Raw genomic sequence first — 15,640 nt, 5'->3', positions numbered from 1 at the left:
CATATGGCATTGGTTCATATCAAGATGAAACAATGGGCGTAGCAATTAGTCGTGAGTTTCCTGGGGTGGTGCATAGATTGTGTAGGTGGCATGTTATTAATAAGGTTCAACCAGCGTTGAACGAGCTTTATGAGAGGCACAAGGAACTCAAAGATAAGTTCAACTCCATCCTCAATCACCCACTAACACCTTTTGAGTTTGAGCAAGCGTTGTCAGAGATGTTGGAAGAGTTTAACCTACACAGGGATAAACCTCTACAAAGTTTGTTTGCAATCCAAGAAAGATGGGTAAATGCATATTTCAAGAAGGATTATTGTGGTAGAACTACTTCGACCCAAAGGAGTGAGAGCTTAAATATGATGGTTAAGAATAACTTTGTCGACGAGCAAACTGCTTTGCATAGATTTGCAAAGCAAATGTTACGCATTCAACAACGTCAGAGAGTTGCGGCCTACGGAGGGGAAAGAAACATATTGTGTAATGGTAAACGTATTGATCATAATTGTTTCCTGTTTTAATACATTATATTACATGTATTTTGATATAGAATTTACTCATTTATTAACCACAACATTTGGACTTTGACATAGCACTGTTTATTCAGAAAATTGATGGCCATTTGCTAGACAACTTGGTAGATTGTATACAAGGAGAATATTTGAAGACTTAAAGAGAGATATGGCAGCAAGCACCGCATACCATATCGACAATGACCTAACAAAGGGGGGAAATAACTATCTCGTTTCGCATACTAGTAGATCGAAAAGAATCTCTTAGGGTCAACATAAGTTTGAAGTTTGTGTTGACATCGATAATGAAGAATTTAGATGTGAATGTAGAACTTGGGAGCATATCAGTAAGTTTTTATGATTCATTTAGTATCAATTATATTTTCAATTATCTTTCAAACAAAAATGATAATTTTTCCAACAATTTTAGGTATTTTTGCATACATTTATTGCGTGTGTTCATGCATTGTCAGGTCGAGTGTATACTGCCAAAGTATACGCTCAGAAGGTACACCAGGAACGCTAGGAAAGAAAAATCATATGACGCACACGACGAGAGGCGCAATGGGTCAGATGGTAAAATGGAGCATCTGCATCGTAACAATTTGCTAACATTGGCATTAGCATGTGTTCGAGGAAGTATTAGATCAAAAACAGCTAATGGCAGAGCTACTAATGTTCTATTGGTGCTCCAAAAATAGCTTGACAAAATTCCTAAAGATACAATGCAAAACTCAACATTAGTTTCGGGTGGAAGTAATGATGTTGCAAATCGTGCTAACGAAAATAAGATGGCTTCAAATGTGGTGCAAAAATAATTCAGTTCCACAATTCACGCTCCTGCAGATGTTATCAGCCGAGTACCACCTCCCAAGACAAAGACTAAGGGCCGAACAATGGAAAAATATGAGGTGCGAACTTTGAGGGCAAAAGGTCCTAAATTATGCATTCGGAATTGTGGTATTTGTGGTGTAGCAATAGGCCACAACACCGCAAGCTGCCCTCAAAATCCAAAAAACTTCGAGAGAAAGCTTGCGGAGGTTAGGAAAAGATGGAGACCCAAGGGTTGTGGAACAAAAAAGGAAAAGGAATCTATAAAAGCCCCCAGGCGTTCGCTCAATGAAGATCTTCACATCACCTAGTGAATATCTAAAAAGGAATCAGATTTTGAAGATTTCACGATAGATGAAGCGTTGTGAGAGTAAATTGTAATTCTTTTTTCGTTTGTTGCATGAACATTTGGGAAAATCTACTAGTGAACCTATGTTTTGATCTGCCAGAATTTGTATACCAAATATTAATTATCATTTCGTGCTTAAGTGTTGTAGCAATATTACGATTTAATGTATATAGATTTCCTGTTTCAATAATATTCATTTATTTTCATATTTTCTATTTTACTAATTATTAATCAAATAAATTCGATTATTACTTCAGTAAATCCGGTTTTTATTTTCCTTGGTTTTGGACGGAATTTTTTTTTTAAGATACTCCGGTTATTACTAAAGTATATTCTGGCTTTACAGTTTAGTATATACAGTTTTACTACAATAACCTTCTGGTAACAATTCCAGTCCATTTTCTAAACAATGTCAATTGGTTATTACGGTTTTATATAGAAAATTTTTTGGTATCATTGTATGATATTCAATTGTTTTTGCCATATGTTCATTGATGTTACGATTTTTTATACAAATAATTTCGGTTTTTACTACACAAAAAATATGATTGCCGTAAAGAAAATATGCCAGCATATTTCTTTAAAAAATCCTGTAAAATTTAAAATTTCTGGACAAAACGGCCTTATTATTTGTTTTAAATGGAAGTGGAAAATATAAAAACTAAATATTCCTCATCCTTTGTTTTTTTAATTTATAATTTTTTAGATATACAAGTTTTTTAAATATATAATCCCCAGAATTGCAGCGGGAATAAAAAAAGATACTGTTTTGGCATGAATTCCAACTCGGAAGCTTATTACTCATTTTAAGGTCATCTTCCGGTTTCTCTGGGCCCGCCCACATGACGCTGCTCTGGCGTGGTTGGACCGAAAAGTGGTCAGCACGTGGAATAGTTATTCTGCGTGCAGCACGGTAATATATATGTGTCATGTTTTGATCAAGATGTAACACATATCTGTTTCAAATTTAGTAGGATCTTACCAAGTGGCTAATGCTCCAATGGTCAGAGAAATAGAAGAATGCATATTCCATCATGAAGTTGGTATCCTCTCCACTTGCAAGCCTGTTTTGGGTTTCAACCCAATTCAAAATGCAGAATGAACAATTTGGCCAATTGAAAATACAAATATGAAAATGAACACAATTTTCCAACTGTACAGTTTGACCGATTCAGTTCTGTTCTGTTATTTACAGCAACCAAGTGCATCCAATTATAAGCTCCCCGCACATTCTGTACAAGAGGGGGGCAGAGAAAGGAACCTAGCAAGCTCTCAACTCAAATTCGAAGCCTGCTTGCTTCAGGGGGCGACATCCATTGCCACAAAAACTAGATGTGACATGCCACACCAGAAAATTCAGCACTAACCAATCTTCCTCACTTTTATACAATTTGGGCGTGGATACCTTCTCTCTAGACAGTTAGACTTAATGGCAACTCTGATCCTGGTTATCATCATTCACAAGCTCCCCGCCATGGAGCTCTCCTATCTTCTCATTGTGATTGCTGTCGTGTTCATTCTCAAGGGGATCCCCCAACCCATCTTCCAGCGGCATGTGGATGCATATGTCATCGATTGCAAACGGTTCCTGAGTTTCATTCAGGACATTTATGGCATTAGTAACACTAATAATTGTACTTCAAGATCACATAAAATCTCCTTGATGCCAAAAGAGTAAACGTTAGGCATACCGTTGATTAGAAGAATTGAATTACCCAGTCGTATTAACATTTGAGAAGGCACAATTTGTTTACCTGGTTTCCAGCGTCTGGCCCATTGGGATGAAAGAGAATGGGGCGGCATCTCTTGTCCTCGTTCATCAAACTTGAATTCTGAAAATGTGAAATGAGTGCGGTCCTTCCCTGAATTCTAGCATAAGCCAAGGAGGCTACTTTCTCACTGTTGAACTTTTCCCATTTCTTCCCATTAAACGCCTGCAAATAAAAGGAATAGGTCCAAAAATAGGTCTTTCAAGCTGTTCGGATTGATTCTACTGATAATCTAGATTCTAGACTGCTGACTGACTCAACTAGACATGGAACAAGATCTTAACTCTGCCGATAACAACTACAGAACAATGGACATGTAAGGGCCGGGAAAGAAAAGCACACCTGGAAGAACGATATAATATGAACAGGTGATATCATGTTGATGAACGCATATCCAACATTGCATTTGTTCTGCATGCCAAAATATAATCAAATAGGTGCTAGCCATTAAAATATTTCCTTGAAAAACAACAGAAAAATAAATAAATAAAATATAGTACCTTGAAATCAATTGGTAGGTAGAAAAAGTCATAAGTTCCTTTGTGAAGCTCGTCAATTGCAGCCAAAAGCATCTTAGAGGTATATCTGTTGGATTCAAGGAAAAAACTGAGTGAACACAACTCGCTAGCACAGATCCTAAATGGAAATATGATATAGAAAATACATACTTGTTTGGAATGTTTTTTATCATCAATGTCGTTCGAGTATCATCGCCTTTACGGATCTTCTCCAAATCAAGCTGATACTGCCTCTTGCTATCAGCTTGGAGCACACTGCTGTCAATACGGCGGTTACGGGCACGATCAATGGAGCTGTCAAGTCCAAAAGAACCAGCCCCTTGGTATGTTGGATTACTGTAGAATGTATGTCCCAATCTTGGAGACAACATCGGTCTAAAGTTAGTGGAGCTATTATCTGTCAGACTTCCACTTAGAGAAGAAACAGGATTGACAGAAGCACGACCAGCCATGTTCAGCATGAGGCCTCCCCCGTTTCGACCACTACCAATATTTCCTATGTTCCCGAACCTGAATTGCTTCATAAAAGATGTCTCTGGTGACTCCGGTAAGAAGCCAAAATGGCTCTCGAATGGAGCACCTGAAGGGGCGGAGCCAACATGATGATGATGGTGCTGATCTGAAGACCCAAACAATGAAGCCTGACGGCTACCATACAAGAAGCCTAGCCCCTGAGAGTGGCTATTAGATAACATTGCAGGTCCAATTGCTGGTGGACGCCATATAGGGGACTGAGAATGTTCTGAATAAGGCTTTGGACTACCCCAGAGAAACTGGGGCCCTGTTAAAGTTCCAGGACTAGAACTCATATGCTCACTGCTGTGATCCGGGTACGAGTGAGAATGCTGAAATGCAGCTCCAATGGGCTGGTTGCCGTTTGAGAATACTTGATCATATTTAGACCGATTGTTATCCTTCCCAATAGGTGCAATCTTTGCAGCATTTGACATTAGTGAAGGCATGCCAATAGGACTCATCCCGTTTCCAGTTGGAGACCTGTTGAAAGCTTGCAACGAATTGTCGGTTGGACTACTATAGTGAGCCCATGCCCCTGCAACACAAGGATTAAAAAACTTGGTTAGTTTTTTATACCAAGTGATTGACTGCAAATTACATGAGAGCAGCACAATACCCAATTTTTTTTTAGTTCCAGTAGAAGTACCTGGAGGAGAATTAGCAATAGGTGAGCCAATATGAGGATGTCTATAGCTTCTGGGCTCCTCTTGTTCCAAATCATGACCAAGCTGCTGCATCAAGCTAAATCGGAAGATGACAAGAGAAAATTCATCAGATCAGTAAAGTACATCAGAAACATTCCATTAATGTAGTAGTAATGAACTGTTTCGCATGTATTACAAATAAGTACAAAAGAGTACTGCCCAAAACTCAACGGGCATCTCTCTTTGAGAGCACCTCAGACAGGTATATCTGCACTTCAAACATTGTATTGTTCAGGAATTGGTGAACCACATGTTAAAATGGCTCAAGAGTAAGGCGTACAGAAACCAGATATTTCAAACTGCAAGCGAATTGTTCAAACAAACTGAAGCCAACAAACACTGGTGTTGTACTTCGAACTTGCAAAATCATCAGAAATAACTTTAAACCTCCAAAGTACCATGACGAGCTTGTGGTCTCCAGAACCACAGCAAATTAAGATAGCTTGATGTTATATATCATACAGAAATACCTAACTGTGGTATCAATAAATCATTATTCAGAAACATAGGTGACAGATCAGAAGACATAAACAAGCAAATAGACAAAGGGAAACACTAACTCATAATCGTACTTTCTACGTGTTCCACCAGGACGGCTTGGTTCCAACTTGATTCGTTTTCCAGCTATCTCACTTTTATTCAGTGACCGAAGAGCAGCCTCTGATGCTCTTACATCATAGAACTCTATAAACTTATGATGTTTTTTATTTGGTGTCTCTCTTATCTGCAAATAGAAACCAAAACACAACCAACATGAATATAGAGAAGATAAAAACATAATGAAAGTAATCAACACTTGGAGTAACATCCTAACCTCCTTCACTTCCCCATATGCCCCGAAAATCTGGCGAACCTCTTCATTAGAAACTGACGGATCTAGGTTAAAAATAACAAGTGTTCCCTGGTTTAAATCTTTTTCCGATGGGTTCTCCTGAAAAATCAACACTATAATCAGTCCAAGTACTTTTGTCGGTGTGGGTGCAAGAGAAAAACTAGACATAACAAACCTTTGGGATGGAAAAATGGATGTCCAGCTTTCTCCTCCTCAGAGGCTTGTTCTGCAGTGCACGCATTGCATTGCGTGCAGATCGGATATCAAAATAAGATATCATTACAAAACCCCTATGCTTTGTTGCAGTGTAAAGGGTTCGAATATCCCCATATTGCTGAAACGACAATATAACAACCATCAAGACCAATTGAGATTCAATATGAGCGACATGAAGGTAACAATGCCAGGAGCTTATTATACAACATGGTACATAAAGGGGCCAAGATCAACATTTAATATTTCAAGACAAACACATAAATCTAACACTTACTGCAGTTATTACCTCAAACAAAGAGCGCAGTTCAGAGTCCTCAACATTGCTATTGATGTTCCTTACAAACAATGTTCTGGACGGGTGTTCCCCATATGGATGCTCCCCAGCCACAGTTCCGACAGTGCTTGTGAGACCAAAAGGGCTTATCCCATTGCCTCTAACCCCATCACCAATACTTGAATTCCCCAAATCAGCTGTGATGCTCTCCACAGGGTCTAATAAGTCCAACTCCATGCCCCCTCCACTGCCAAATACATCAAACTCTTCCAATTCCTCCATGTTATTTGTCTGCCCAGCAGGCTCAACCTCATCTGTGATCCCCGCAAAAAGCAAATCTTCATCAGGCAACAGGTCGTCTATCTGGCGAAGATCAAAATCAAACTTGTAGTCCTTCTCTTCTGGATCATCATCAAACACTTTCAATTTGGCAGATGTGTCATCCATCAATGGAGTACCATGTGCAGAATCAGGAAAGTTCACTGAGCAAAAAGGCAAGAGACATGATCAGGATATCAACAAAAAGTGGCACTACTATGCTACACTACAAAGGTAAGATTTATGAAACTTTTGATGCGTAGAATTCGATATTAGTTCGACAAATAGGGGCATGGGGGCCACATATTTGACATTTGAACTCAACAATCCCCCCCCCCCCCTTCCCTCCTTCTTATCTCCCTTGGCACTATGGTTCATCATTTTCTCATATCGCTTTGCAGAAATTTATCATACTTCAGTCTGCCTCGGCCACTCCCCCAGAAACCCCGCTGTACCCATGAGCAGAGCTGCTCTTTGGACAGTGAGGCTACTAATGCCCACATGCAAGACTACAGATGGCTACAAAAGCACTATGCTTCAGGTGCCTAAAGAAGATGGTAAGTGGCATACACTTTTCATGAGAAAAAACAGGCAGCGAGGTTGAGAAGAGGCTTGCATCACCCAGACCACCGCGTGCATTCAGCAGTGGGGCCCTCCACGGGTTGTTACTTCCAGCCATCTGCCGCATCTTCATGGCAGGTGGTACTACAAGACCTAAAAGAAAAACATATTTCGACAGACATTCAGATACATGAGTATAACACACATACCGCAGGAAGCTGTAGCGGATGATATTCGCGGAACGGCACTCACCTGGTGGATTGAAAGGATCTGGCGATCGGTCCATAACTGCATTCACCGGGTGATACCTGCAGAGCAAACAAATGGAGCTACGTTTAGAATTTGGGTTCGGCTACGCGCAGACGAGTGAAGTTGATGGGAACACTGGATCTTCACTGCGCCGCATCGATGAAACAAGCTTTGTACAACTGATCAAGCGATTTGACAACAATAAGTTCGGTAGTTTCAGTAGAAATCACAGTTGCAATCTATAAGCGCACTGGCGTCGTTTCATTGGGAGCGAGAAAGGAAGCAACTTTGATCTTGGCTCATGAAAGAAGAGCAAAAAAGGACATCTCTTTTGCAATCTGAAGCGCTGAAGCATTCGACAAGTCAAACACGTAACTCGAAATTAGATAGAAGCCCAACTTTCAGGGGCGGGCATAGCGTTGGGCATAGCCCAACTAGAAATTTCTTTTTTTGGGAAAAATTGGATTTGATTGCTCCCAGAAGCAGGTAAGAGATTAATCCCAGAACAAGTCTTAGATGCCGTTTGGTTGAAGAATACCCTCGGACTCGACGGCGGCGGAGGCCCACTTGACCGCGAGATCCAGCTCTGGGACGGCACCGTAGTGCCAGGAGACGGCGGAAAGGGACGAGGGCTGGCGTCCAGCGAAGGGAAGAGCCGGCGATTGGGGAGGAGGAGCCGACCTGAGGAGGAGGAGGAGGGGGAAATTTGGGGATGGAGGAGGTGGTGTGGCCTGGACTTGAGAGAGAGAGAGAGAGAGAGAGAGATGGGATATAGAGGGAGCACGGCGAGACCATACCGACGATGAGGCGGCGCGCCGGTCGCCGGAGGAGCTGCTCGTGCGAGAAAGGTGGAGGCGCGTGCGAGCGGCGGCGGTATCTCGGAGCGATAACAGTCGGGGATTCTTTTCCGGCTGCGGCAGCACAAACGATTGAAGTGGAGGTTTTTTTTTTTAATCAGTAGTAGGCCAAGGAAAATATTATCCCTGGAATATATATAGTATAAAAAACAGAGTAAAAAAATGGTTGTAGTGGATACTGGATAGCGACATCTATGATGATTGGGACGAACCCAGCACATGGTATATCCAGTCGCAGATCCCCTGACACTGTGGGACCAGGTTATATGTGGGCCCACTTGTCAGTGAAGTAGGCACGGGACGGCTCTGTGAGCAGGAAGGAACAGCCGCTAGTGGCCAAGGGGCGCACGGGAGGGCCCACGCGCGCGCAGCCAAGGCGGGCTCCGGTGGTGGCGTGTGGGGCCGCAATGTCACTGACGAGAAGTGGTTGTGAACCATAAGTTGGAATAGAATAGGGCTGGCGTATACTACTAGTACTAAGGCATATCTCACGGTGATAGATACTCACTCCAATATAAATATATAAGAATTAAAAAAATTAATTAAATAACTTTGTTGTTCTTTGTATATTCTGTTTATGAGAATTGTAGTATTTATTAAATAAGGATAAGAAGAGAATAAAATAAAAAAGTGTATAGAAGTTCAAGAATAATTTATATTTAAGGAATAGTTGATGAGATTAAAATGATCTATATTTACAATCGGATGGAGTAGCTACTATCTATCAACTGAAAGGATATAATTTTAAAATTTATATGGATCTTACCATTCATAATTCTTCATATCCCATAGAGGAGAGTGGTGCTGAGGTGATTTGCAAATACTAGATTTTTATCTCTCCTCTTCAAAAGCCAATACGTGCTCTCCTCTCTCCTCTATGAGGTATAGAAAATCGTGCTAGTCACAACATTGAAAAATATACTCTCTCAGCTAAGAGATAGCAGCTATCTCTAACCATTGAAGATGCCCTGATGTCCCTCTCTCGCTCGAACTTTTTTCTGAATTCTCTCTCCATCTCGCTCTCTCTCTCTCCAACTTTTACCAAATTGGGGCATCCTCCTCAGGATTTTTCAAAATAATATTAATTTTAAAAAGTTAAAATTATTTTTTTGAAATATTTATAGGGTCTAAATAATCTCAAACTTTAAAATCGTTTATTTAACCTCTGAACTTTAAATATCGGATCATATAATCCCTAGAAGTAATTTGGAATAGTATGTAATTGAAAATTTGCAAAAGATAGTACCATATTGGCATTTCCGTATCTGACGGCAATTGATTTATGTGTGTTTATTCTCAGCATGCCAATTTCCGACATGGTACTATTTTGCAAATTTCTGAAAATGCATACTATTTTTACAAGTTTCCATTAAAAGTAATATCTCTCCTACTTAAAAAGGTGTAAGGCGTGTTCTGTCTGCTCCTCTGCCTTAGCCAGATTCCTCTGCCTGTGACATCGCATCATCATTTGTTTGCGCATCCGCTCCATTCCTTCTCCATTCGCTCATCTGCGTGATTGTGACCATTCCTTCTCCATCCTTTCGCCTGCACATTCGTCTGATTCATCCTTCGCCCATCCGCCCGCATTCATCGGTCCCCTCCGCGCTCCTCCTCTTCTCTCCTCCACTCTTGAGTTGCCGCCTCCTCCTCCGGCTCGTCAACACCCGCCCTAGCAACCCACATCTGCTCCTCCCGGGCGTCCGCCTTGTCCCCTGGATCTGAAGTAGAGTGCCGCTACGCCATCTCCTGGATCTAAAGAAGAGCACCGCTGCCACCCGTGTCATCATGCGTGCCGTGTGCAACATGCACATCCTCCATGAGCACAACATCGCACCTCCAGCACCCACCCTTCGCGAGCACACCACCGTCCGTTCCAGATTCCCCTCCGCCGATGATGACCCCGACCGAAACCCTAACCCTAGAGTGTAAACAATGAGGCCCACGTGGTGTGGTGGGGAGGCAAAAGGCAGAGGTTTCCGTCGCTGCGGCGAACCGGGAGTGGATGGTGGTGACAGCTAAGGACTGACACGGATGGAGGAGGCTGGGAAACACACGATGATGGCGCGGACAGGGCTACTGATGCGCGAGTGCTCGACCAATTTCTCTACAACCACCCCCTACTAGCTCCCTCTTCACCCACCTACCAAGTGCTCGGCCAATTTCCCCACCCAGATTGAGCACTACTTCATCCATGAATCCTTACATGCTCGAAGAATTACCCTAATCAAGCAAATCATTCCTTTCCTTAATTCACATGCTCTCCATTTCATGTATTGCTTTTGATTTTTGCAACCACCCGAGAAGCATCAAGACCTCATCTGCGGCACCTTCCAATCTATGTGTGCACATGGTTCACTTGCCCATTTCTCAATTTTGTTTGGATGTTGTCCTTGAGCTATGGAATCTATTGTTGTATTGCTATCTGCGAGACCGGACAGCGCGAGCAATTTGGTTGAGGCCGATGCAATCTTTGGTCCGGTAATGAGCACCCTGTTCCCCGGTTGTGATTAATGTAGCACTGTAGTAAATCTTATGCTGAAGGGAAAAAATTGTTTGCTGCTATCTTAGCCATCTTGTTGTGCTAACTGCTACTGAGTCGGCAATATTGTGCAAAATTAAGTTGGGATTTCCTTAATAGGTTTAGAACTTCTGTTATATCTAGATTAAAAATTAAAATTATGTTAGGATAAATAACTAAATAATCTAAATTGCATGTTGATTAAAATTATGTTGGGCTCTGCTCATATTACCTACAAAAAGTTGATGAGGGTCAGAAAGAGTTGATTTTCTTCATTGCACTCTACAGGGAACGAAAATGGTATACAAGCATTTGGCCACACTATACATTGTCGTGTATATCAACATGTAACTTAAATTATTCAGCTATTTATCTTAAATTGAAGTTACAGAACCAGTTGTGTATATCTTGAAACAGAGTATGTGTGAATATGGTGTACGTAATCTCCATGCTAATAAATCAAAGAGATGATCTTCGAATTCATGGCAGATTGTCTCTATTCGATCCTCCTAAGTTTTGATTTATCCATTTATGTCTTCATGATATTTTTAGTAGTAACTTATCAGTCAATTGGCGTAATTTTCAGCTCTGTTTCAATCATGTTGTTGAAATGTTTCTCCTCACAATTTTCCTCTATTTCTTGACTTTGGAATGGCCTTACATTTCCCTTGTGCAGGTTGAGTATCAATTCACCGACACTAATTTGGTTGCAATTGAATTCTTGATGAAGATCATGAACAAGGACCCTGAGGGATATGGTGAGTGAAACATAGTTGTTTCTTGAATCATATCAGCAATAGGACACAAACTTTTTCAAAGCACAGTGAGAGATCATGATCCGTACACTTAGATTAAAAAAAGATCAAAACAGAAACTAAATTTGTTTGGATGTTTCATTCAGTTCCTATGTCTGTTATTTCATCCTGGAAGAAAATTAAGGCTATGGGGGTAACAAACCAACAGCTGGTTAATGCTCTTCGGACCTTGGCAAAGCTAGTACGGCATTGCTACATCTGTTTCTTTGTAACTAATGGCACTCCTTGTATCCTGAAATTCTATGAGTTTCATTGGCTACAGGTTGTAAGTACGACGACAAGAAAGTGTGATGGGCACAACCGTTCACAAAGAGACACAAATAAGAGCTATAGAGTGAGGATAAAAAAGGTGACTCAGGATCGTGTGTTTTTTTATGTATGGAAATAGAGTATGTGTGATGCCATCAAATATTATATGTTTTGTTGATCAACTGGTGCAAATTTGGCTAAGCACATGCATGAGTTAATGGTCAAATTCCCCTTTTTAAGCCGTTGGTCAGTTCTCGAAACATTCAAATAGAGGAACAGATAGTCACTTGACCCATTATTGCTCCTCAGCCTCCTAGTATGATGTCCAACCTAGTCCAATGAAAGAAAAGTTAAGTCCTGTCCATACAAGACGCATAGATACACGGGGGTGGCTAAGCATGATGGCGCAAGATTTGGTGCTTAAGCGACAGCCAGACATTTTCATTTGCAATGAATACCACTAGATAACTCAAGCCTCAAAAAGCATCCTCCTCGGAGGACCACTCTACCTACCCACGCCAAAACAATTTTCACCTATTTTTATACATCACCCTCCATATCCCACACGACATCAAGGATTTCACAATCATCACGGAATTCACAACCATCAAGGATTCATGTTATTTGAGTTAATATTAATAACAGTAAATTGTTGTCTCCGATAAGATATATTTTGAAAGCAATGTCTCCGAGGAGATGTATTCAATCCTAAGCATACTAGATATCAATGTGTAATCCAATGCTAATATAGATAATGATAGGTAAATCCTATGATAATATGTATTCTGGATGATGATAATTAAGTCATGACAAGTTTGATAGGAGTAACTACCATAAGTAGTTTGTAAAAGTGCAATACATAGTAAATACGATAATAAGTCAAGTTTTAGTTGATCATGTAGATTATCTGAAAACATAGGTTCAATATAATCAAGGAGATAGGACTTGCCTTCACGAATATCAATTCAATTTGGTCTTGTCGTTTGAGTTTCCTGGGTTATTCATCATTGGGCCCCGTCTACAGTTCCTTCCTTGTATTCTTGTTTAGAACCTTGACTTTGAGCCTACGTAGATTAACAATGAAAAGTGCACAACGACTGAACAACGGAACACCAGAATAAAACCAAAAGAAACACTAAAGCAAAAGAAGAATGACTGAGGAAAACGATGAAGATAACCTAGCGGAAAGACGATCGGTAACTCTAAGCTAACCGAACTAACATATAGAGAGTAGCGAGATTATCTAGTGAAGTTAGGTTAAGTTGTTAGCCTAATTATTTTATTAACTTAAGAGAAATCCTAAACAAGTTACTGTCGACTAGGTGAGCGTCTATTAGCTTAACTGCCAGAAGGCGACAAATTTATGGTTTCTAGGTGTAAGTGAGTGCACGTGTATTGACATCAACTTATGTGCGATACTTACGTCTATATGTATGTGAGCACGTATACATATATGCGTAAGTATACCTTAGAAAATTATATGTGCTTAAGTGTCAAGATTAATATTCTAATCTATAGCACTATTTTAAGGTTACCTAGTGTTACTTAATTGTCACTCTAATTAAGCTATATTTTATTGTTATCATAAAAGCATGCATGTAATTAATTAACTAGGTTAATTTATTCTTTGAAATTAATTAATTAATTATTAAAATGGTATTCAATTAATTAATTACCATGTTAAATTATTCTATTACATTCTAATGACACGTATTTATTACCTAAATAGCTACATTAGTTAGTATTATTACAATAATAAAACTAAGATTGAACTTTATGGATTAAGCATGAAATAACAAACTATCTAAACATTTAAATTAAAAGATTAATTATTTAGTTTATTCAAAAAACTATTCTTTAATCAACAAAAGGATTAAACCTATATATATGCTAGATTAACATATGTGACTAAACTACATTATAACCTAAACATAATTATAGAATTAACTAACTCAACTTTATTTAATAAAATACTAGATTAAATCTACGTTGAACATCGTGGCATGAATTAAATACCGGACAAAAAATTAAACGAACTCCAAAATTGCAAGATTTGGCCAAAAGATAGATTATGATTTAAAGGAATATCGGCGAAAGAATCGCCAAAATCAGAATTGAAACAGAAGAGATATGGCTGATGAAAGATTTACCGAAAGGATAAATCTGGAAAAGAAAGTGGTACTATTTCGCGGACTTGGTCTGTGGATCTATCAACCAGAGGGGATTTGTGAGGGGTGATGTGCCATGGATTGAATTCGTGGTCGGGCGGGCACTTTGCAGTGGATGCGTTGCGCAGGTCATGGACCAAAGGGTGGAGGAGGGTGTGCGGTCCACCATGGACCAGTGGCTGGTGGACCGAAGAGTAGTGGGGCCCACTGCTATAGAGAGGGGGGAAGATAAGGCCGGATGTGGTCTCATGGGCGTGTGAGTCTCAGAGAGGAGAGAGAGACCAGAGGGAGTGAGGGGCGCTGGGAGATGGGACGCCGGAGAGGAAAAGAGGTGGCCGACCGGAGAGAGACATCAGTTGAGCTTGCCAATGGTGAAATCCGGCAGACAGCTTCTCGGTCGAGCACGATGGTGCGAAGGGATGGCACGCGATGTGACGGCAGGCGAGCGGCCATCATCGTGTACTGCGACAGCTCGACGTAGCGTGGCGGGACAACGGTGTGATGATACGGCTCACCGGTGAAAGGGACGGCGCGATGTGCACGATGTAGCGCTCGTTGGACGGCGCGGTTGTGTGCATGGCATGGGTCGATGGTAGGGGAGAGAAGGGAGCTCTGTGGTGGCCTCGCTGCCGAACAGAAGAGGAAGGTTGGCAGGGGCGAGGAGCTCACTGTCGATAGCCTCAACCGAGCGCGGTGCCACGAGCTGGAGCGATGCAGCAGGAGGCAACGCGGCAGTGTAGACGGAGAGCAGAGGCACCGGGATGGTGGAGGGAATAGAGGTGGGAGATGAGAAACGAGCATGAGCTCAATGTGGTGTTGGACGAGATGGTTGCGGCCAGAGGTGGTTGAGCATGGTGATGGTGAGCACAGCGGTGGCACAGATGTTAGGTCGGCGCAGCTGCAAACGGCGGTCTGGCACTGCTACAGGCTCAGCTCAGCGGCTGGGCAGCACGGCGACAGCGCAACGCGATGGTAGCGTGGACGGCGGCATGCGCACGGCAGGGACGCTATTGAGCTGTTGCTGCTACAAGTGAAGTGAATATAGGAGCGGAGAAATGGCTGCTGTTGTGTGTTGCTACATGGCGTTGGGGTGATCTTTTGTAGGGAGGAAGAGGGAAGGCAATTTGCCTTTTGTTGCTCCGGTGAAGACCAGAGAGAGGCATGGCTGGAGGAGGGTTCCTTGCATGTGAAAGAAGAGAGGAGTATAGTGGGAAGGAGGCTGGTGCTACTGCTCGGTGAAAAAATCAGAGGGGACACAGTGTGAACAGAGAGGAGTGGTGGCAGTGGAGCTGAGAGAGGACTTTTGCTGCCTGGGTGAGAGATTAGGGATGAGAGAGGACTTTTGCTGCCTGGGTGAGAGATTAGGGAGAGAGTACATTGATAGAGT

At 41.5% G+C, this 15,640-nt stretch overlaps 1 protein-coding gene across 1 annotated transcript; it reads right to left on the bottom strand.

The window, feature by feature from the left end:
• Nucleotides 1-2,804: 2,804 nt before the first annotated feature.
• LOC133894410 (protein MEI2-like 2) lies at nucleotides 2,805-8,604 on the bottom strand. Its single transcript, XM_062334860.1, is given in 14 exon segments — nucleotides 2,805-3,175; nucleotides 3,177-3,277; nucleotides 3,444-3,623; nucleotides 3,801-3,869; nucleotides 3,959-4,043; nucleotides 4,127-5,027; nucleotides 5,139-5,233; nucleotides 5,769-5,920; nucleotides 6,011-6,127; nucleotides 6,204-6,362; nucleotides 6,531-7,000; nucleotides 7,407-7,550; nucleotides 7,650-7,705; nucleotides 8,444-8,604. Coding segments are annotated over 13 exon segments (2,535 nt in total). The 5' UTR covers nucleotides 7,684-7,705; nucleotides 8,444-8,604; the 3' UTR covers nucleotides 2,805-3,147.
• Nucleotides 8,605-15,640: the final 7,036 nt, after the last annotated feature.

The sequence above is a fragment of the Phragmites australis genome, chromosome 2, assembly GCF_958298935.1.
Source record: "Phragmites australis chromosome 2, lpPhrAust1.1, whole genome shotgun sequence".
NCBI lineage: Eukaryota > Viridiplantae > Streptophyta > Magnoliopsida > Poales > Poaceae > Phragmites > Phragmites australis.
Note: the sequence above shows the minus strand (reverse complement) of the source record. Positions and strands in the feature narration are given on the sequence as shown.